The sequence below is a fragment of the Bidens hawaiensis genome, unplaced genomic scaffold, assembly GCF_021521415.1.
Source record: "Bidens hawaiensis isolate Kalapana, Puna unplaced genomic scaffold, B.hawaiensis_p1.1 tig00010811_1, whole genome shotgun sequence".
NCBI lineage: Eukaryota > Viridiplantae > Streptophyta > Magnoliopsida > Asterales > Asteraceae > Bidens > Bidens hawaiensis.
The window spans coordinates 121,167-142,499 of NW_027491833.1; the positions used below are offsets into that span (position 1 = coordinate 121,167).

The following is a 21,333-nucleotide window of genomic DNA, read 5'->3' on the forward strand; positions in this document are numbered from 1 at the left end:
GCCCGTCCATCCGGGCAAAAATGGAACCCCCTAAAAGGAGATGGCCAAACAGCCACCGAACCCACACTATTTTCTAGGGTCTTAGACATAACACCCTCATCAATTAATCCACCACGAGAAATTATGTCGAACCGACAACCATGTCCACCTCCCGTGCCCACCTCCCCCGATGGGGCTCCTTTGACAATCCGAGCCCTTGTCATAACCCCTCATGACAAAAAGGCCAACAAACAAACTCGAGCTGAGTTTTGGGAGTAAAAACCCGAACTAAGAGGAGAAAGGAGAGCAACCGTCAGTTGCCCTCCCCTCCGTAAACCCAAAAAAACCGATTAACTCATTGAGACATTTTATCGAACACCTGGGTGGCAGACCCAAAACCGAGGATTAAAGGCAAAATTGAAATAGCAGTAGGGGTGGTGGTGAGGAGATGACGATGATATGACGAGGTGATGATGCTGGTTACTGATGTGTGACGACAGGTTGTTCTTTAGGCGAAGGTGTAGCAACGGTGGTGGTGGTGGAAATCTGTTTTGGGGTCGGCTCAAAAAGTTGAACAGTTGATTATGACGAGGAGATGATTCACGTTATAAAAGAGAGAACAATTATATACTGCTTGGTTTCTTCGAGAAAAACGAAGCTTAAGCAGGTAAACTTTTTGAAACGAAGTTTAATTAAATGAACACAAACTTTTTGTTCATGTTCATTCACTTATTAAGTAAACAAACGTAAACACACTTCTTAGTTCTCACATTAAACATTTCACTCGGTTTGTTTACCGGCCTAAAACTTACAAAACAAACTCACAATACATAAAAAGTTAAAAGGACCAAAAGTGAGTGTCTCAAAACTAAAGATCAAAACATTGAGCGTGGTCGACTCGATTGAAATTGAAAACCCTAGACGCCTTCTTCTTCTTCTTCTTCTCTCTCGATCGGTTAGTTTCTACGACTGTGTATTCGATTCCGATTATTATTATTATTAATGCTCTGTTGTATTGGTTTATAGTAATCGATGCTATATGTTTGCATATTGTAACTGGTGGATTTGTTAATCGATCAGTTTAATCTGTTGTTTTAATGGATATATATGATAATCGATCTGTTTCTTTTGTGTTTCTATTGAATGATGATTGTTGATGATAGAACTTGTAGTCTCTGGTTATTTTATGGAGCTTTGATTTTATATATTATTTTTCATATTACTATTAACTAGTGAGGATACAGGAACTGGTGGATATATTATATAATTAGTGAAATGATGAAGTAGTCTTAGACCATTAATGGTGCAAGGTGCTATATGTAGTAATGTACGCATAAACGCGCTTAGTCAGCTGCCACATCAAATTTGTGTAAATGCACAAACAACACTCTTTTTTTTCTTCAATTATACAAACATCTTTGCCAATACTTACATTTCCATGTCTTCAAAGTGTCTACATTTAATTTGAGTGCTTGGTTTTTTTATATTTGATAAGTTTCTTTTATCGTTGCATTAAATAATTATAATTAAAAATACACTTAAATAGTTAGAACTCAAAACTAAACTAGGTGTGATAAAATATGAAGTTGTATGGCTGTTTTTATAGTGGTTCAAAAAATATGATTATTATTAACATAATTCTACAGTTACCTTTTATTTGAAGTTGGATTTTGTTATAACTTTATTCCCGTTGAGTTAAATGGAAATAAATTTTATAACTTTATTATCGTTGCGTTAGATGAAAAAGGAAAAAAAGGATTAAATTTTTTGAACATTTAGAAATTCCGTTCAAGAAACAAACAAAGAACATTTGAAAGGCTTTGTTTTTGTTTATACATCATGTGCCCCCCACCCACTATACTACATGTCCTGCACGTGCAAAAGGGAATTTTTCCAAATGCGCATCTACTCCGATGCTAATGTTTACGATACTCTAGCCATGTCACCTAAGTGTACCGCTAAACGCGGGGCATTGGGTTTGGTCTTATAGCTTGTTTGGTCTTTATTGGAACTTGCATGAGCTTTTCTGGTTTTGTTATGATGGTTTGCTGTCATTTCTGATAGTTTTTGTATTGGTATACTTTCTGTCATCAGTTTCTGTTTCGGCTGGTATCTAGTAAGTATTAAGTTTGCATTATTTGAACACTTTTGGAAGTACTCTTTCTATATATGTTCATACTTCATATCCATGCAATTTTGAGGTACTTAAATAACTAACCTCGCATACCGGGTTGAATGATGCACTTTATTCTTTTAACATCATTAACTTGCTACAATTGTACTACTATTCTTCATACTTGGTTTGCTTGTATGTTGCCTTGTGGTGTGAGGTTTTTAATGTAGATTTTGTTGGGATTAATGGTTTATTGAAAAATCATCTTTTTTGTTATGTACTTAATCTTTGCTCTTTGTGAAGTTATAGAAGTTTCTTGTATGTTGCCTTGTGGAGTGAAGATTTTGATGTGGATTTTGTTGGGATCAACGGTTTATTAAAAATCATCTTTTTCGTTATCTACATATCTGTGAAGTTATAGTTTTGACAAACACTGTTTTAGTAGCATGCTTGATACACATTTACTTTATAGTTCTGTGTTTCTCTAACCATTGGCAAAATCTTCTACATTTATTTGATATTTTTAACTACTAAGTTAGACAATAGACTGATAATTTGTAGCTTGTGAAAAGTTATGATTTGTCCTATATTCTCATATATTTTTTAGCAATGCTAATTGATTGCCATCATTTTGATGAAGGTTTTGCAGTAGCTATCTATTTTCGTGGACAGCTTGCAAGTTGGAGCTTGTGAAAAGTTAAAAGGCGTTTTGTATGTCCGAGCAGGGTATTCACTACTTACGGTCTATTGGGTTATTGGGGGAGTATTGTCCTATATTCTTTCAACAAGCAAACACTTTACTTGTTGAAAACAGTTGGCTGCATGCATCAAACCCCATTACAAAATTTTCTGGTTGCAGCAGCTTGGCGCAACCTTCATCCACTACAACTGATCACTCCTGTTTTTGCTCCCAAATTCTGTGACCCGACTCCAGTTTTCCATTCATCTTGAGTGATAATATTATCTACTCGGACCAATCACAATGGCTTTGCAGAACATTGGTGCCAGCAACAGCGATGATGCTTTTTACAGGTATAAGATGCCAAAAATGATCACTAAAATTGAGGGGCGTGGAAATGGCATCAAAACAAATATAGTCAACATGGTCGGTGTTGCCAAAGCTTTGGCTAGGCCAGCTTCTTACACTACTAAATACTTTGGGTGTGAGCCTCGGAGCACAGTCAAAGTTTGATGAGAAAACCGGGGTATCACTTGTGAACGGTTCTCACGACACTGCAAAACTAGCTGGTATTCTTGAGAACTTTATCAAAAAGTATGTTCAATGTTACGGTTGTGGCAACCCGGAAACAGAGGTACTGATTACCAAGACTCAGATGGTTCAGTTAAAATGTGCTGCGTGTGGGTTTGTGTCTGATGTGGATATGAGAGACAAGCTGACATCATTTATTTTGAAGAATCCACCTGAGCAGAAGAAGAATTCTAAAGATAAGAAGGCGATGAGGCGGGCCGAGAAGGAGAGGTTGAAGGAAGGTGAGATGGCTGATAAGGTGCAAAAGAAGCTCAGTCAGACAAAAGATGGGAAGAAGAGTAAAGATAAAACATCAACCAAAAAGAAAGGTAATGGCTCTGATGAGGATCACGTTTCGCCACCTTTAAGCCAGGCTGGCGACAAGGATAATGGTTCTGGTGAGGAAGATGATGATGATGTCCAGTGGCAGACTGACACGTCAGCATCAGCTGCACAGAAACGTATTCAGGAACAGCTTAGTGCGGTGACGGCTGACATGGTGATGCTGTCAACCTAAGAGCCCGAGAAGAAGGTTGTGAAGAAGAAGAGTCTGGTGGATGCGGTTAAAGAGAATCTTAAGGCGGGTGTCGGGCCGAAGGAAATATTAGCATCATTGTCGGGATCGCCTCAGGAAAACGCGAGTGCTCTTTTTGAGGGTTTATTGGATGGAGTGGAGAAGGGGTTTGCAAAACACCTGGTTAAGAAGAAAAGCTATTTGGCTGCGGTTGTCGGGGGCGAGGAGAATTCACAGATGCCTCTGTTACGTGCGGTTGAGGACTTTTGTGGAAAGTCAAACCTGAATGCGGTTAAGGAAGTGGCGCTTGTTTTGAAAGCATTGTATGATGTTGATATTATAGAAGAGGAGTATGTGGTGAAGTGGTATGAGGAGGGAACCAGTGGCAGGAATAAGAGTTCGCTCATTTGGAAGAACGCGATGTCTTTTGTGGAATGGCTTCAGAGTGCCGAGTCTGAAAGCGAAGAAGAATAAGTGATATGTTATAGTTATGGCTATATGGTATGGTGCCTTTTTGTTTTGTTTGCTGCTAAAAATCTTTGATGTTTGTGTGTTAGAACCTCTTGGTATCTAACAATAAGTTGTGTTTGACTTTACTCCGTTAGTGGTCTTTACTTGTTTGCATCGTTTATTGGTGCTTTTGAAACTCTAGACTTAAAGCCCCAAAAATATGGTATGGAAGTTGATTAATATGGTAATGTATTGTCTTAGGAAATCATGTATGTGGTGGTTTTGTTTAAAATTTGTAGGATATGTGAATACATTATCCAAATTACAAAAATAATTTAGTGATACTTAGACTATCCTCATTCACAAAAATCAATCTTTATTATAAAACCAAATTTTCTCTCCTCCACACCCAGCTCAATCCAACCAAACTTTTACACTCATTACTAATAAGTCATTAGCAATCCAACCCTCACTATTGTTTATTAAATAAATATAATTTATAATTGTTATTTCTTTTTATTAAAAGTGCCTATAAATATAAAAATTAATTTCTTTATCTAAAAATAAACAATATATTTTTTTTTTCAGAAAGATTATATATATTTTTATATAGAAACATAGATATTACATCAACATAGCAGGTAGGCGGGCAACAAGCTGCGCCGCCATCCCTTTCTGAATTACAAACCCTAACCTGCTAAAGACATACTCCTGCCCCTTTGGAGTCGACACATTGCCATGCACAACCCGTTGGACCCTGGTTAGGAAACGGATAGCTTCCGGTGCCAAGGAGCCAAAGGTATCAAAAGCCAGAGAGACAAAAACATGTTGGTTCTCTTCGCAGATTTTTTTAGATTTTTAGATTTTTTTAAAAACTTAAATATTAAAAGTTATTCAAAAAATTAATATCCTAATTAAAATTAATTAATATGAAAGAAAAAGGAAATATAAATTTAAAAGACATATATATCTTGACATGTGGCAATGAACTAGTTCGCAAATAGGTTTGGTGGTGCAAACTAGTTTGGTCTATTTGTTAGATTTTTTATTTTATTTTTTATCAAGCAGTGAAACAAACCATTAGTGATTTGCTAGTGGAAGTGGTCTTAGGAAGCATGTTTGATGCATTTAGTATAGCAATCGTTCAATTTTAACGTTAAAAGTAAAACTAGTTAGGCTACTAAACGCAAGTTAATATAATCTGTGTAGAAAAGGTAATATAATTGCGAGAGCTAACCTAATAAATACTCGTACAGTAAATATAGTTGCTCGTCTGTAAACAACCTATGGTTGTTTTGCGTTCAAAAGGAGGTGTCCCTTTATTTTTATACTTCTAAATGTGCGTAAATATATGTGTATTTATGTTAATCACATATCTACACCTTCATCATGTATAGAGAAACATCACTACCCGACACCTTAATAACAATGTGTAACATAATATCCTTGTTAAACAAAAGAGGTAATTATAGCATTTTAACTTATTTGTCTTCAACCATTTATTATCAATAATGACCAATTTAATGTGTGTAACTCACCCTTTTTTACACGATACACACTTTCTACTCTACTATATCCTAAAATCATCACACCTGCACTTGACACACTTTGCAGAAATTGAACCCACAACCATTTGGTCGAGGAGTATACCACCTTACCACTCGGATGTCTCCTTAAGGAAATGCCAACTAACGTAACAAGTTATTCTACATACACTGATTCTTCGATCACCTTAAGATATGGACATTTGGACTTATTTAGCGCCACTCTACTTCTTTCCTTCCAAACAAACCAAAGTGTATAGTACACAAGAGCCATCAAAAATTTCTTCTTTTTGCGTAGACAAAGTTGAACCCTTATTTGCTAACATGTTTACTTCCATTGAAGGTAATGTATTTGGATTTAAAGTGTTGCGTGCTCTACGTCTGGAACATTTGCCAATTCATACGTCGCATGTTAAAACTTTCAACGGTCCACATCACGGTATCCAAGTCAAGAGAGATAAATTGAACAAGTATGGTCGTTAGAAGCTGTTGAGCTGACACTTGACATATGGACATACGGGGGTGCAAATCACGAATCGTTTAGGCTTGGTTTCTACCCTTATATAAGTTGTTTGTTGTGTTCCAGATTTGAAGACTTTGGGGGGAATATTCAAGAGAAAATAACATCAAACTTTCTATCTTAATAATGTTTTTGACTCAACCACAAACTTTAATCCTTACATTTGAACAAACCTAACAACTTCCCTTCAGAATGTGGGATATCGGATGTTAATAATCCAAGTTTTGGCCTATTAGTCTACATTAATCCCAAATAAGAAATTCCTTAGGTTAACTCCAACTTTCACCCTATTGAAGCATTTTCCTAACAAAGACTAACCTGATTAGTTTGGGGCAAAATATGTTATTTCTTCATGTTAAGAAGGACAAATGAGAAATATAATTAAACTTAAAACACATCTTCATTTGAGGTATATGTTTTCATTTACTTGACCTCGAATTAGAGTTTGGATTTTAGGGATTTTTGCAAATGACGGTGGTGGTTGTCGATGGTCAACTAGACGGTGGTGATGGAGGCGGTGCCGCGGTGGTGGTCTTGGAGATGTGGTTAATTTTTCATCATCTTTTGTTTGCGTCCGACAGGCGACGATGAGGGGTGGAGCATTGCCGGAGAAGGGGTTGAAGGGCGGGGGTTGGTTGTTGAAAAAGAAAAAGAAATTTGGTTTATAACAAAACAAAAGTATTGTTTTACACTATCAACTTGAAGATTTGCTCCAAAACCAACCGGGTTATTCTATGTTAGGAAAAAGCTCAGTAGATGCCAAAAAAATGAAAATTCAGATTAACATAGGGAGCTTTTAAGTTGTGATTAATGCATGCCAATATGCCAAAGTTTGAATTATTAAATTCAATACCCCTCAACAAACACAGAGAATACAGTTAACACAAAAATTTGGTTTACCAATGCAAGATGTTTTGAGAGACTAAAACACAGCTGATAAACACATGTATATAAGTTGATATACATAGTTCGGTTCAATTCGGTTACGGTTCAGTATGAAGTATTAAGACTCTAAAACATAACCATAATCAATTTATCGGCTAATCACAAAAAGTTATTGCTAAACCCCAAATTCAACACCAAAATGCACATGCTTTATTATTTCTAAACCAGGAGGTTCAAAGTTCAAACATAAAAACACACAAACAAGAACAAAGAAAACAGACAGATTTAAAGTTTAAATACCAGTAGATTCAAACACAAACATCAACACAAAACAAAACAAAAGGACAGCATACCATAACCTTGAACTTACTCTTCTTCGCTTTCAGACTCCGCGCTTTGTAGCCACTCCACAAAAGGCTTCGCATTCTTCCAAATGAGCGAACTCTTATTCCTGCCACTCGTTCCTTCCTCGTACCACTTCACCACAAACTCCTCTTCTATAATATCAACATCATACAACGCTTTCAAAACAAGCGCCACTTCCTTAACCGCATTCGGGTTTGACTTCCCACAGAAGTCTTCAACAGCACGTAACAGAAGCATCTGTGATTCCTCCTCACCCTCCACAACCACCGCAGCCAAATAGCTTTTCTTCTTAACCAAGTGTTTTGCAAACCCCTTCTCCACTCCATCCAATAAACCCTCAAAAAGAGCACTCGCATTTTCCTGACGTGATCCCGACAATGATGCCAGTATCTCCTTTGGCCCGACACCTGCCTTCAGATTCTCTTTAACAACATCCACCAGACTCTTCTTCTTCACGCTGCCATTAGAGTTCTCCTCAGCAGCCTTCTTAACAACCTTCTTCTCGAGCTCTTCTGTAGCAAGCATCACCATGTCAGCCGTCACTGCGCTAAGCTGTTCCTGAATACGTTTCTGTGCAGCTGCTGCTGACGTGTCAGTCTGCCACTGGACGTCATCATCCTCATCAGATCCATTATCCTTGTCGCCTGCCTGGCTTACAGTTGGTGAACTGTGATCCTCATCCGAACCGTTACCTTTCTTTTTAGTTGACGTTTTATCCTTACTCTTCTTCACGTCTTTTGTCTGACTCAGCTTCTTTAGCACCTTATCAGCTGCCTCGCCTTCCTTTAACCTCTCCTTCTCAGCCCGCCTCATCGCCTTCTTATCTTTAGAATTCTTCTTTTGCTCGGGTGGATTCTTCAAAATAAATGATGTCAGCTTGTCTCTCATGTCCACATCAGACACAAACCCACAAGCAGCACATTTTAGTTGAACGCACTGAGTCTTGGTAATCAGTACCTCTGTTTCTGGGTTCCCACAGCCGTAACACTGCACATACTTTTTGATAAAGTTCTCAAGAAGCCCAGCTAGTTTTGCAGTGTCATGAGAACCGTTCACAAGTGACACCCCAGTTTTCTCATCAAACTTTGACTGTGCTCCAAGCTCACACCCGAAATATTTGGTAGTGTACGAAGCGGGTCGAGCCAAAGCTTTGGCAACATCAACCATGTTCACTATATTTGTTTTGATGCCATTTCCACGCCCCTCAATTTTTGTGATCATTTTTGGCATCTTGTACCTGTAAAAGGCATCATCACTGTTGCTGGCACCAATGTTCTGCAAAGCCATCGTGATTGGTCCGGGTGGATAAACTTATAAAATTGAAGTTGGATCAGAGAACTTAGGAGCAAAAACAAGAGTGATCAGTTGTAGTGGATAAAGGTTGCGCCAAGCTATTGCAACCAGAAAATTTTGTAGTGAGGTTAGGTGCATACAGCCAACCGTTTTCAACAAGAAATGATTTTCTTTCTTGAAAGAATATAGGACAATACTCTCCCAACAACCCAATAGACCCTAAGTAAATAATAGCCTGCTCGGACATAAAAAAACACTTTAACGTTTCACAAACTCCAACTTGCAATTCGCCCCCAAAAACAGATAGCCGCCACACAAGTCACAACCTTCATCAAGATAACGGTAGCAAATTAGTATACTTATAAAAGTGAAACAGAAACAACATAATGAGCTTTATTTCTTATATTACATAAACTGTGAAAACAACCGAGAGATTGTACACACGTTCAACAATATAGACAGTAAATGCACATATGTACAATTGTTGCAACAAAATGTTAATTCAAACTACATAAACTGTGAACAACCGAGTGATTGTACACACGTTCAACAATATAGACAGTAAATGCACATGTGCAATTGTTGCAACAAAATGTTAATTCAAACCACATAAACTGTGAACAACCGAGAGATTGCACACACATTCAACAATATAGGCAGTAAATGCACATATGTGCAATTGTTGAAACAAAATATTAATTCAAAGAATATCCAGATAAACAATTTTACTCCACAAAGCAACTAAGTTACTCAAAATTGTATGCAAACAATCATAAATAGCCGTAAATTTAACAATAATCAATCAACGCAACCTTATAAATAAACCAGTGAATACCAGCTCAAATGTAACCGTCTATCGACAGTAGTGCATACTTTCAAATACATAGCTGCTATATATAGAGAGACAATATACTTCGTACTACATGAATACAAAGATTATAACAGATAAATCCAAAAAATGAAGTTTCAAACAAGTTCCAACACAAAAATTATAATACTACTTCATAACATACAAAGCAGTTTATGTGGAAAAATTTCGGATATTGATCAAGAACCGATATTTGAGATATCGGTTATTACAGTGAAATATCGGTAATTTTAATATCATACAAAATTTATATATAGCACTTTAACACTAACAATTCAGTATACTCTCCTTCTATTAACAAATTATCCTTTTGCAAGTTGCAAAATTGTAGCAAGTAGAAACTGATTTAAGAATCAAAACACCAACACTAAACACTAATAGTTTAAAATTAAGACTTAGTCTACAAACAGCCAATAACAGTAAAACTGATAAAACATATCAACAACAAAACACATCACCTTCAATCATCAATCAATCTATAATAATAAGTAATAGATAAAGCAAATCAGATCTAAACACGACTCCAAACAACTAATCGGAAACGTAAATCCAAAACCTAACAGATTCCGGATGAAAACATCGTGTTGTTAATCAATCTAACAATACCGATTATCAATTAATGAAATAGCACAGCTAATTCATCGGTTTTATCAGCAAATCAACCGGTTACAAGCGGATAACATCGATTAATATAAACAATAATAAGATAATATTATCGGAACGAATGGTAATTAGAAGGAATTGATATGAATATGAAAGTTGGATGAAGTTACTTACAGATCGATAGATGATGGCAGGCAGGCAGGTAGATGAGCGATTGAGATTGAGAGAGAGGCGGCCTGTCATACGGATATTTATATATGTAGGGCGAGATATGTATGGTATATGACTGTATGGCATGGGCTGTAAATTTTTATTATTTTTTGAACAATACATCAAGATATTGAAGTTTATAATTTTAAGTTAAAAAACATTTTATGATTAGTTCTACGGGATTGGATGGGAAGTAAAGATTTGGGAGTTCTTAAGTTTGAATTTAATCTTAATCGGGTTTTACTGTGGTGACTTTCGGGTGGCAGGTTTAGGGCTGTTCACGAGCTGAACGGAGCGAAGGCTTGCTCGTTTGCAACCGAACGGCTGAAATTCGAACCGAGTGCAAATTGAAACGAGTCAAAATCGAATCGAACATCGAGTGATTTTTTAGCATTATTTTTTTTTCACTTTAATTTTTCAATAAAAAACAAGTTTAAAGGTTGTAATAATATATTTTGTAAACAAATTAGTATTTTTTTCAAATAAAAGTGTAATATGTTGTAATTTTTTACGAGAAACAAATTTTAACTAAGATATAATAAGCATGTAAATAAACTTCTGATATTCTGAAAAGTTGAAATGAACAAATAAAATTATAAAATTGACGGACTTAAGAAAATATTAAAGGGTTTAAAGAATTTTGTGCTTATATTTATGTGTGTTGTCTTTATATTTATATATTTGTTATATTTGTTCATATATAGTTATATATAAAATAAATTAAAGATATTTGGCTGAACGGAACCGAGCAGAGCGGCTCATCTACAATCGAGCGAAAAAACGAGCGAGCATTTTCAGAGCCTGGGCAATTTTCGAGTGAGCAACGAGCGAGTTCAAGCGGTGAGCGGTTTGAACAGCCCTAGGCAGGTTTTCCCCGAAACATGAGATGGTCATGAGATGGTGGGTTTGTGCTACTAATTTTGTCTGCAATAACGGGCGTATGAAGTTGTCTTTTGCCAATGGGTTAGCCTAAGTATCTGGACTTTATTTATTGCTCGTTCAAAAAAAATTTTTTATTTCCAAATTGCGTATTTTTTATTTTTTTTTACCGTATACTTCTTTATTGTATTTCACATTATGTTACTATTTAAAAAAATTACATATTCTAACCCGTGTGCTATACGGGTAATTAACCTAGTTATCTATATATAGTAAAAGTGATTGTTGACATCACAGGTAATTTTTGGAATATTTTAAGTGATTGTTGACGTCACAGGTAATTAACCTAGTTATCTATATATTTTCAAATGCAGGAACTTTAAGCAAAAAATTGTTTGGTGGAATGGTCAAAGTAAGGTTGCTTAAACTTTGTTGTTTAGCTTGGTTGGACTCAAGTTTGAAACTCTCCCACTACAAATACCTACCGCTTTATTTGAACTTTTATTTTTGTTGTATATTCCCATCGCAAATACATATTGCAATATTTGAAGGTTTTTTACATACCTACTTGGCTTAGTCTTTGTTTGAAATTTAGGATTTTTTTAAAGGTTTTTTAAAATTTTGGTTATTTTGCAGTTCAGGATAATTTTGTTAAATCCTTCATAAAGTTCAGGATAATTTAGTTAAATCCTTCATAAAGTTCATGTATGAGAAAAAAACCATAAGAAAATATCGGTATTAGTATCGGTATTATTTTAACTAATAACATCCTTTTTTATATTTCCAAATCAAATGTATATTGGTTGCTATATGGTGTGTTTGTTTCATAATAGTACTGTTACAAGCTAAACTGATATCGTTTAACATGCAACACAAAACAGAATTTGCGACGCAACGCACGCGGAAAAAATTCTAGTTATTATTGTAGCTAATAAAATGCAAAGCTAGAATAAAATATGTAAACAATAGAATCCACCACAAATTATTTAGAAGTAAAAGTGAGCCTGGATCAATGAGCCCAAAAGGTTTGCCTAACACTTATTTAAATAAGAGTGTCCCAAACGGGACGAAGCCTGCTCTATACCGGGCTTGGAACCGGGCCATGAGGGGCTGAAATTTTTCAAGGCGGGTTCTAGGCTTCTATGGCAAGTATTAATAGTCTCTTTTGGTCATTTGTTCATCTTTTGTGAGATATATCAAGAACTCTATCTAAGCCAAGGCTTATTCGATTTTTTTTTCATTTTTATATATTAAAGTGGGTAGAAAAAGGATGATTTGCTAAGTAATCACTTGATATGTGATTGCTTGAACAGATGACTAATGCTACAAAAAAAAACCTTGTTTAAAAATTGAGGCGTGTATTCAGGTACTTGAATCAAACACACAATCCACTAGGAAAAATAGTAGAGTGTTAGTTGTTAGCGTGTATTTAGCTCTTTTCGACAAGTCCCAAAGGGTTAAATTACCTTTCTCTTTTGTAATGTTTCGTACAATAAAATTATGAACTTTGATGGGCATCGCCCCTTTACCATAATAATAAAAAAACAAAACACTTGTTTTTTTGCTCTTTTATCAAATGCTATAGAAATACAATTTGAAAGGTTTTGGATCGACAAGCTTAATATCAATTTAAGTTTTACATATTACTTAGATGGAAAGCAACATACTAGGTTTCAACGTGAATAACCACAGTATATTATTTAACGCTAAGGTGTAATACCAAAAAGTCAGGATGGCCGAGACTTAAGTTCTGGTCTTTGAGAGAGGGCGTGGGGGTTCAAATCCCACTTCTGACATTATTTTTTAATTTTTCCTACATTTGACTTTTGGTCAAAGTCAACAGCTTTTTATTACAAAATCCAAATGATCCGGTGGAAGTGGGTTGGGGAAACTGGGGTCCGATTTGGTAGTGTGTTGATGATATCCAAATTATGAAAAAGATAAATATAAAATACTAGCATGCAAGACCAACACCAATGTAGTGGAAATTGAAACAACTTGGTATGAAGAGTTTATAACAATTATGGCAAGTGGCGTTTGATCTAATTGTATATTTTGGTGGATGCCAATACATCTTACTCTTTTTCTTTTTTTTTTACTATTTTAAAAGGTTAATAAGATATGTGTAGTAAACTAGTACAATGCATGAGTTAGTGTTATCGGGTGATGGGTGAATAAGTGTTCTAAACCATATAAGTTTCGACAAAACTAGCCATTTTATCGTAGTATCAAGTGGGATTAGGTCAAAACAAGTTCTGATAAAATCGAGTCATGTTGAAATTATTGTTTTAAGAAGAAAACATCAAAATAGGTTAACCCGCTATATATTTTATGGTGGCCTAGTGACAGTGAATATGGTTATGACGGTGGTGGCATTGATGAAGTCAACGACTACGTGGTGGTGTCGGGGTGGAGATGGCAACAAAGGTGGAAGAGACGGTGGTGGTGAGCCGATGATTATGGCGGTGGCGTTGTGGCTACGGCAGTGGTGCTGACGATAGCGAGGAAGTAATTGTAATAGAGACAAACAATGGTTATTAGTGGTGCTAGCCCATTTGGGGCATTTTTTAAGTTAATTAGTTTTATATTACGAGTATTTGTATATTTAAGTAGCAAAGTTAAGTTGTTTTATAATTTGAGTTGAAATAAATACGTATATACAATTTAACCTTGATTAAATCAACTCATTACTTAAAAAGACAAGTCAGGATTGCAATATATAACGTTAAGTTTGTTTATGTTACAAGGAATTGAAGTACTAACATTAAATGGATCAAAATAACATTGTAATTTTTAATTTCACTACTCTAGACCTATGTAATGATTACGGTTAAAACCGGAAACATACAACCTTGCAAGTGTATGCTAGTTACGACCGACAATTTAAGTTGCATATGCCTATGAGTTAGATATGCAGTTAGTGTTGTATTATATGTTTTAGAGTGTTACACATCAATTTTATTGTTAATATGAACCTAAATGTCATAATGTAAAACATACATGGTCTGATGGTCATGGTTAACTTATGGATGACACACATGAAAAACACTACCTAAGGTTACAACTTTGGAATGATCAATTTTATAAAGAGTTATATTGCATATATGTTTAATTGGATAAGCATGAGACATGAAGGTGGTCACACAAAAAATAAGGTCACATGTTACACCTTATTCAGCTAGATTTTGAGAGAAAAGTATAACCCGTTACACACTACTAACACATTACTTAAAATTTAATATCAAAGTTATTTAAAAACTTGTGTATCTTTAAAATTATTTAGAAGTCATTCAATATTTCAATTCTCAGATATTTGCAATACGTAAACGTTAAAAAGAAATTAATATAATTTTATTTATTTGTGCATGAGTTTGATTTGTATGTTTGTTTATTTGTATAGTTAATTTTGCTGTATTTTGGCATTACTCTCCAAACAAATTTTCCATTTATCTTTGGCGTGAGCATAAAGCTAACTAAGAAAAGAAAATTTGGGTTTATTATAGAAGTCCGATAATCTTTTTAACAAATATGTAAGCAAGTAACAACCTCAATAACAAAAAAAATATTCGGTTTATAGTAAATTTATTACTTTGCTTCAACTTGAAAAAGAATCCACGATATTATTGCATACGTTATGCCAACCCTTTGCACTTAATTTACACACACTAAACAATCATTAAAAAAATCATTTAAATACGGATATGAGATAAAGTTAGTTAGGGATTACTAATAATAATTAAATATGTTATGATAATTTTTTTCAACACGTATATAAAGTTAGTCAAAACATGATCTTAGTGAAATGAAACTAATTAAAAAACATATAACTTATATGATCTTAGTGAAATGAAACTAATTAAAAAACATATAACTTATATGATCTTAGTGAAATGAAACTAATAAATTCCCACGTGTATTGTGTATAGGCTACCACTTACCAATATGAATCATTGTACGTAAAGGTGTACTACTTGTGAAGGTGACTTGAAAGTATCATGAAATTTCTCCTTTTCTTATTTCTTTTTTATTTTTTTATTTAATATATATTACTTTCTTGTATAGTGCTTTTATGCCTGAAAATAAATAAATAGAAACAGTCAGGTCAAACTTCAATAAAAAAATTAAGCATTTTCATATCCTTAATAATATTCAACCATATAATTTTCAACTTTTGTTAAATAAAATGAATATATAAGTATGAAGTATCCATCCTACTTCACTTTAAAAGAGTGCCCTTGAAGCATCCTTTTTGGGATCCAACAAAATTCTAATACAATTCATTATATAAATTCATTTTCCAATTATCTTATATCATAATTTTCTACACCTCTTGTCAATAACATAACATGACCATACTACCATCTCACCACCACCAAGACATGCCACACTACCAAAAACACTCACCACGCTCCGCCGCAGCCACCACTGCCACCACCACCCGAACACCCTTCACATTCTTCTCGCCAAAACTCTCCGTCTACCTATGCTCCATTTGCGTCACATTATTCGTCCTCTTCCACATTAAAATCCTCCAAACCCCATTACCCCCCTCCCCAAACTCCTTCTCGTTCCTCCAGCTCCCTAACTGGAGGAACGGGAAGGAATACATGAACTCCACTTCTTGTCCTGACGATCTAGCCAACAAGCTTCGTGAATCCGTCACATTCCTCCCATTAAAAGACCTAAGGTTCTCCAACGCGCCTCTTGTGGGACACACGTGGTTCATGAGTTCAAGATACGACGTGCATGAAGAAGGTGAGGTACAATACCAACAGTTTCCATCAAAGGAATCCGATGGGCAGATTCTATGCATTAAAGGACGTGACAATCATGATGGATCATGGAATTATTATGCACTAGCGTACCCGGGGTTTCTTCCCAAAAATGCTACCTTGGTGCCCGGTAGGACATTTGTGTCGTATAATCACTATGATTTTGGTAACATTTGGCATGGATTATCGGCTTTGGTTCCGTTTGTGGCTTGGCATTTGAAGAGCGAATGCGCTGTGCCGGACCGGTGGATTTTGTATCACTGGGGTGAGGTATGTATGATCATATCATCTTTATTAAACCGTTAAAATTACTTTACATATTTTGTGCCTTTCCAGCTTCAAAGGAAAAAAAAGAAATTTTTTTTTACATATTTTGTGGACTACTGAGATTTATTCCTATCCTTATTTATTTAGGACACGAATCGAATCAAAACCAATTTTTCGGTTTTAGGAAATTGATCGGTTTTGATTTTTCGTTTTTATGTATGAGTTCAGGTTGATTATGGGTCGGTTTTTGGTTTTACATTTGGGATTTAAATGTTTTGAATGCTAGAAAAATATGGTTTAAAGTAATGAATTTGAGCATGAAACTTTTAGACACAAATATTTGTTAAGCAAATATTAATAAATTTTTGGCAATTTGGGTATAAAACTTTTGGCCCAAAGTAATGAGTTTTAGTGATAAATCCAACAACAAAAGCCGAAAAAGTTAGTGGGATTCTCCCCACATTTTGTTCGGTTTTGGTGCGGTTTGGTTCGATTTTGGAATTTGGAAAGGTATAACGGAAACCAAACCGGAATTTAGGTTTTTGTGTTTTTGAACGCTGGTCGGATTTGATTTATCGGTTTTATGTATGGGTTATGAGTCGGTTTCGGTTCTCCATTCGGGTTAATTTTAAAGTATGGGCTTTAAAAATTGCTCGAAAGTATTGAATTTGAGCGTGAGATTAATATTTAACCAAAAGTATTTGTAAAGCACTTATTAATAAATTTGAGCATAAATAAAACTTTTGAACTAAAATAATAATTGAGACATAAATTCAAAATAAAACTAAAATAAGTTCTGTTTGGTTCGTTTTTGGTGTGTTTTGGACCTTTTGGTTTGGTTTTAGAACGAGTTGTAACATAAACTGAACCGTAATTTTCGATTTTCAAATAAAACAAAGTCGAATCGTCAGTTATTAACTTAAGTTGGTAATTTCGGTTCGGTTAATCTGTTTTTTTTCTCACCTCTAAATATGATATATTTATTCTAAAGGTACGGAAATGGATGAGCCCATGGTTAAGTACATTTATGGAGGCAACGTTCAATGGACCACTAAACATTGAGCAGTTCGACGACGACAGTTACGATCAGCCAATGTGTTACGAGGAGGCGGTAGTGATGAGGCATAACGAAGGGGGGATGTCGAGGGAGAAGAGGATGGAAGTTTATGATTTGATTCGATGTAAGGCGAGGATGATGTGTGGTGTTGAGTTGGATCGGACCGATAATGAGATTGGGATGACATTGTTCATGCGAACGGGGGCGAGATCGTTCAGGAATGAGACCGCGGTGGTGGAGATTTTTGAGAACGAGTGTAAGAAAGTGGAAAACTGCCGGTTGAGGGTGGCATATTCGAGTAATCTTACTGTCTGTGAACAGGTTAGTTTTTCAATATTTTGCTAGATGGTTTACCGAAGTATTAGTAGTATGTTAGTTTGTCGTTAGATAAGTTTTTTCTTATATGTATTTAGAGACTTTTAAATTACGTTTATGTTTTTAAATTAGCATTTTTTAACGGCATTTGCTCTATGCCTAATTTTATAATGGACTATTACTATTTTGAAATTAGTATACTAAAAATTATTATAGATATCGATATATATAGACGTCGGGCATAAGTAGTATTTCTTAAAAAGTGGTTTCAAATATGATGAAAACAATAGTAAATTAGAAGATTGTATGTATTTGGACAACTATATTCTTAACCTTTGCATTTAATTTCTTTTTTTCTCTTTTTGATATATAGCAAGGGTGATGTTTTTTTTTTGTATATATAAATATATATGAGAGGTAACTTATTCATGTTTCATAACAAATATTAGTTAAATATAATCATTTCAATGATATATAACTATTTTATTGGTATACAATCAAGCCTCATATGAATATTTGAGACCTAGATGAGACTTAAAAGGACCTTAGAGTTTACCAAGTACTATTTATTTTATATAAAACTTAAGCTTCCTTCAAAAAGTGGTTGCTTATTGATTTGAAAGTTGACCTTGTTATATTTTATTATTTTCTTAAAATGAATCAATAATATATATTTTTTTAAATTACATCGGGTGTTATCTGTCTTCGACACGTAATGTGAAAATACACTTTTTCTTCATATAAATCATTACACTCTTTCTTCTATTTTTGTTCCTAATATTTTTTATTCTGACTACAGGTGAAGTTGATGGGTTCAACAGACATATTGGTTTCACCACATGGTGCACAATTAACGAACCTTTTTCTAATGGATAGAAATAGTAGTGTGCTTGAGTTCTTCCCTAAAGGTTGGCTCAAGTTGGCCGGTGTGGGCCAGCTTGTCTACCGCTGGATAGCCAGTTGGTCTGGGATGAAGCACGAAGGAGCTTGGCGTGACACTGAAGGTGACCCATGCCCCTTCCCTGATGATGATAGACGTTGTATGTCTGTCTATAAGAATGGTAAAATCGGATACAATTCAACTTATTTTGCTGAGTGGGCTACAAGGGTTCTTAGTGAGGTCAAATTGAGGAAATCAGAAGAAGCCGCAAAGGAAAACATAGTTCCTACCAAGTGTGCTTGTAGCTAAATTGTACACTTTGTTTTATATGAAAGGTATGAGTTATATAATATTATTATTTTGAATTATGGGGAAAAAAGTGTAATGATTGTTATTTATATCAAATTTTACTTAATTTTTTTATGATGAATTTTTCAAGGATTTTTAATGAAAACGGTAAATTTTTCTATATTTTTCAAGGATTAAAATTTGTAGAACTAAGGTTGGTTTCTGATTTAGTGATTTTACCTTTTTTAGTTCGATTATTGGACCCGAGCTAGTAGCCTCGGGCCATTGGCTGAACAATGATTGGGCCATGGTTACCGTATTAGCCCAATTAGTTTTGTCTTATATTTTTATTATTTTATACATATGCGGCTTATTTTATTTTTATAAAATCAACTACATTATCAAAATTAACTTATTAGTTAAGTTAATGTATAAACTATAAAGTGTCTTCGAAACTGAAATGTATCAAAATTTATAAACATTTAATATTAAATAATATATGTATATATATGTATTTATTTATTTTTAAATAAAAATTTTAAAAAACAAGGGTATTTTGGTCTTTTAATATAAATGTTAACAGATAATTTTGGATGAAATTAACGAATTGGACTAAAATAGAAATAAAACCATGAGGACAGAAATGCTAAAAAACGTTTTTGGATGGAAATGACAAAATTGAGCAAACCACTTGAGCAAAAATTATAGATTGTAGCAGTTGGACTTTTGCATGTTTAGTTTCTTGCTAGCTAGTCGGGTCTTGTTTCAATATATTTGGTTGTTTCTGAAAAAAAGTTAAATAAATAAAACACATAAACTATAGTGCTAAAAACAAGCAAACTATATGGATGGATACAGTCACAAATCACAGTAGATAGTTTAGACCAGGGCACATATACAACGTAATTTAATTGTATATTCACATTGAATTGTAAAACTTTAAACTACTTCCATTGGCAATTTCATAATGAGATTGGGGGGCCCAAAGTTAAAAAATAAATTGAAAAAAGAAAATAAAACAATCTAGATTGGCAATCTAGTTTGGTAAAACAAACCAGATTGCATTCCAAACTAACCCCCCCCCCCCCCAATAACTTAATTATTCAATTAACTTTTAATATTCTAAATAATAAAATAATTAAATACACGATATTTCTTTTAAAAAAATTGAACATTCCGACATAAACTTTATTAAAAACGGATTTCGTTAAAAAAATATTTTTTTAAAGTTGGGATGGGTTGTGAATGTGTGTAAAAGATTGGGATTAGTTAAATTATGTAAATTGGAGAGAGAGAAATTAATTTTATAATGTGAGATTGTGATTGTGAGATTGTGAATAGGTATAGTCTTAATAGTATTTTGACGTTGAATATACAATTTGACGTTTTAAAAGTACAATGCCGTATTTAGAACGTATAGGAAAAACAGTTCAATCACTAGAATGGGATTGTTTGGGGGAATGATACACCTGGACCTGATACAACTTATAACATGTCATAACTTTATTACTTAGTATATATAAAAAATAATATTGTTGTTATCATTATTAGTTACGAAAATGCAATTCCAAGTTACTATGTAATAAGATAGGCTGTAGAGCATTTATTTGTTAATTAATTGGTCCAAAATCTTATCTAAAAAACAAGATGTGCCCAAAAAGCACTACAAAAAACCAGATTGGCATTATTTCATTCACACCCTTTCTCACAGCCTTTTCCAAGACTCACGCTCTCGTGCTCAAAAATATCTCATCCAATACATATACGAATACAGAATTTGTTAATTTTTTTTTTTTTGAGAACTTATTAATGTTCTAAAAGGTAAAAACTGTTATCAACATTTTAATTCGGTAGCTATTAAGGTTTACGGGTTTATAATTGAATCGGCAATATTGAAGTTCTTTATTTAGACAGTCATACAAGCGTGTTCAATTTGGTTTCGTAACATACACTTGTATATAATTTTTACATATGTTACCGATTGCTTAGATGGTTTTGTGGACACAAAAGTGTTTTGTTCTAATAGATTCTTATGGATTAGTAACAGAATATATCAAATATCAATATATCATATAGCTGATTTAAAACACAATTATGTTTATATTCTCGACAATATTCGTGACAAAGTTTTGTAAATCTATCCAATCATATGTATCAAGGTAAAAATAATAATAAAAAACTAGAATCTTTTGTTAAGTTGTGAGAAATAGGAAAATGAATTATTAATATGAAAAAATATTTATGACTTCATGAGACACACGTCGTGTTTGTAGCAACCAAT

At 34.2% G+C, this 21,333-nt stretch overlaps 2 protein-coding genes and 1 pseudogene across 3 annotated transcripts; 2 read left to right on the plus strand and 1 right to left on the minus strand.

Annotated features, from left to right (window-relative positions):
• The first annotated feature begins 885 nt into the window (after window positions 1-885).
• LOC143536514 (putative eukaryotic translation initiation factor 5-1) lies at window positions 886-4,370 on the plus strand (annotated as a pseudogene). Its single transcript, XR_013135899.1, has 2 exons — window positions 886-934; window positions 2,733-4,370. The product of XR_013135899.1 is annotated as a putative eukaryotic translation initiation factor 5-1 (transcript).
• Window positions 4,371-7,441: 3,071 nt separating this feature from the next.
• LOC143536516 (eukaryotic translation initiation factor 5-like) lies at window positions 7,442-10,610 on the minus strand. Its single transcript, XM_077030488.1, has 2 exons — window positions 10,559-10,610; window positions 7,442-9,239 (listed from the first exon to the last, which is right to left on the minus strand). Exon 2 carries the CDS (start codon window positions 8,905-8,907, stop codon window positions 7,621-7,623), a length of 1,287 nt encoding a protein of 428 aa, XP_076886603.1. The 5' UTR covers window positions 8,908-9,239; window positions 10,559-10,610; the 3' UTR covers window positions 7,442-7,620.
• Window positions 10,611-15,603: 4,993 nt separating this feature from the next.
• Window positions 15,604-19,083, plus strand: LOC143536515 (uncharacterized). The gene is made up of 3 exons (XM_077030487.1): window positions 15,604-16,515; window positions 17,504-17,890; window positions 18,684-19,083. The coding sequence occupies exons 1-3, from the start codon at window positions 15,820-15,822 to the stop codon at window positions 19,071-19,073; spliced, it is 1,473 nt and encodes a 490-aa protein (XP_076886602.1). The 5' UTR covers window positions 15,604-15,819; the 3' UTR covers window positions 19,074-19,083.
• The last annotated feature ends 2,250 nt before the right edge of the window (window positions 19,084-21,333 follow it).

Bases quoted from the DNA above. Each gene is read 5' to 3' on its own strand.
- LOC143536515 (XM_077030487.1), top strand. From the start codon at position 15,820: ATGACCATACTACCATCTCACCACCACCAAGACATGCCACACTACCAA. The intron at 16,516-17,503 runs GTATGTATGATC...TTTATTCTAAAG, and splicing joins TTTTGTATCACTGGGGTGAG to GTACGGAAATGGATGAGCCC. The intron at 17,891-18,683 runs GTTAGTTTTTCA...TTCTGACTACAG, and splicing joins ATCTTACTGTCTGTGAACAG to GTGAAGTTGATGGGTTCAAC.
- LOC143536516 (XM_077030488.1), bottom strand. From the start codon at position 8,907: ATGGCTTTGCAGAACATTGGTGCCAGCAACAGTGATGATGCCTTTTAC.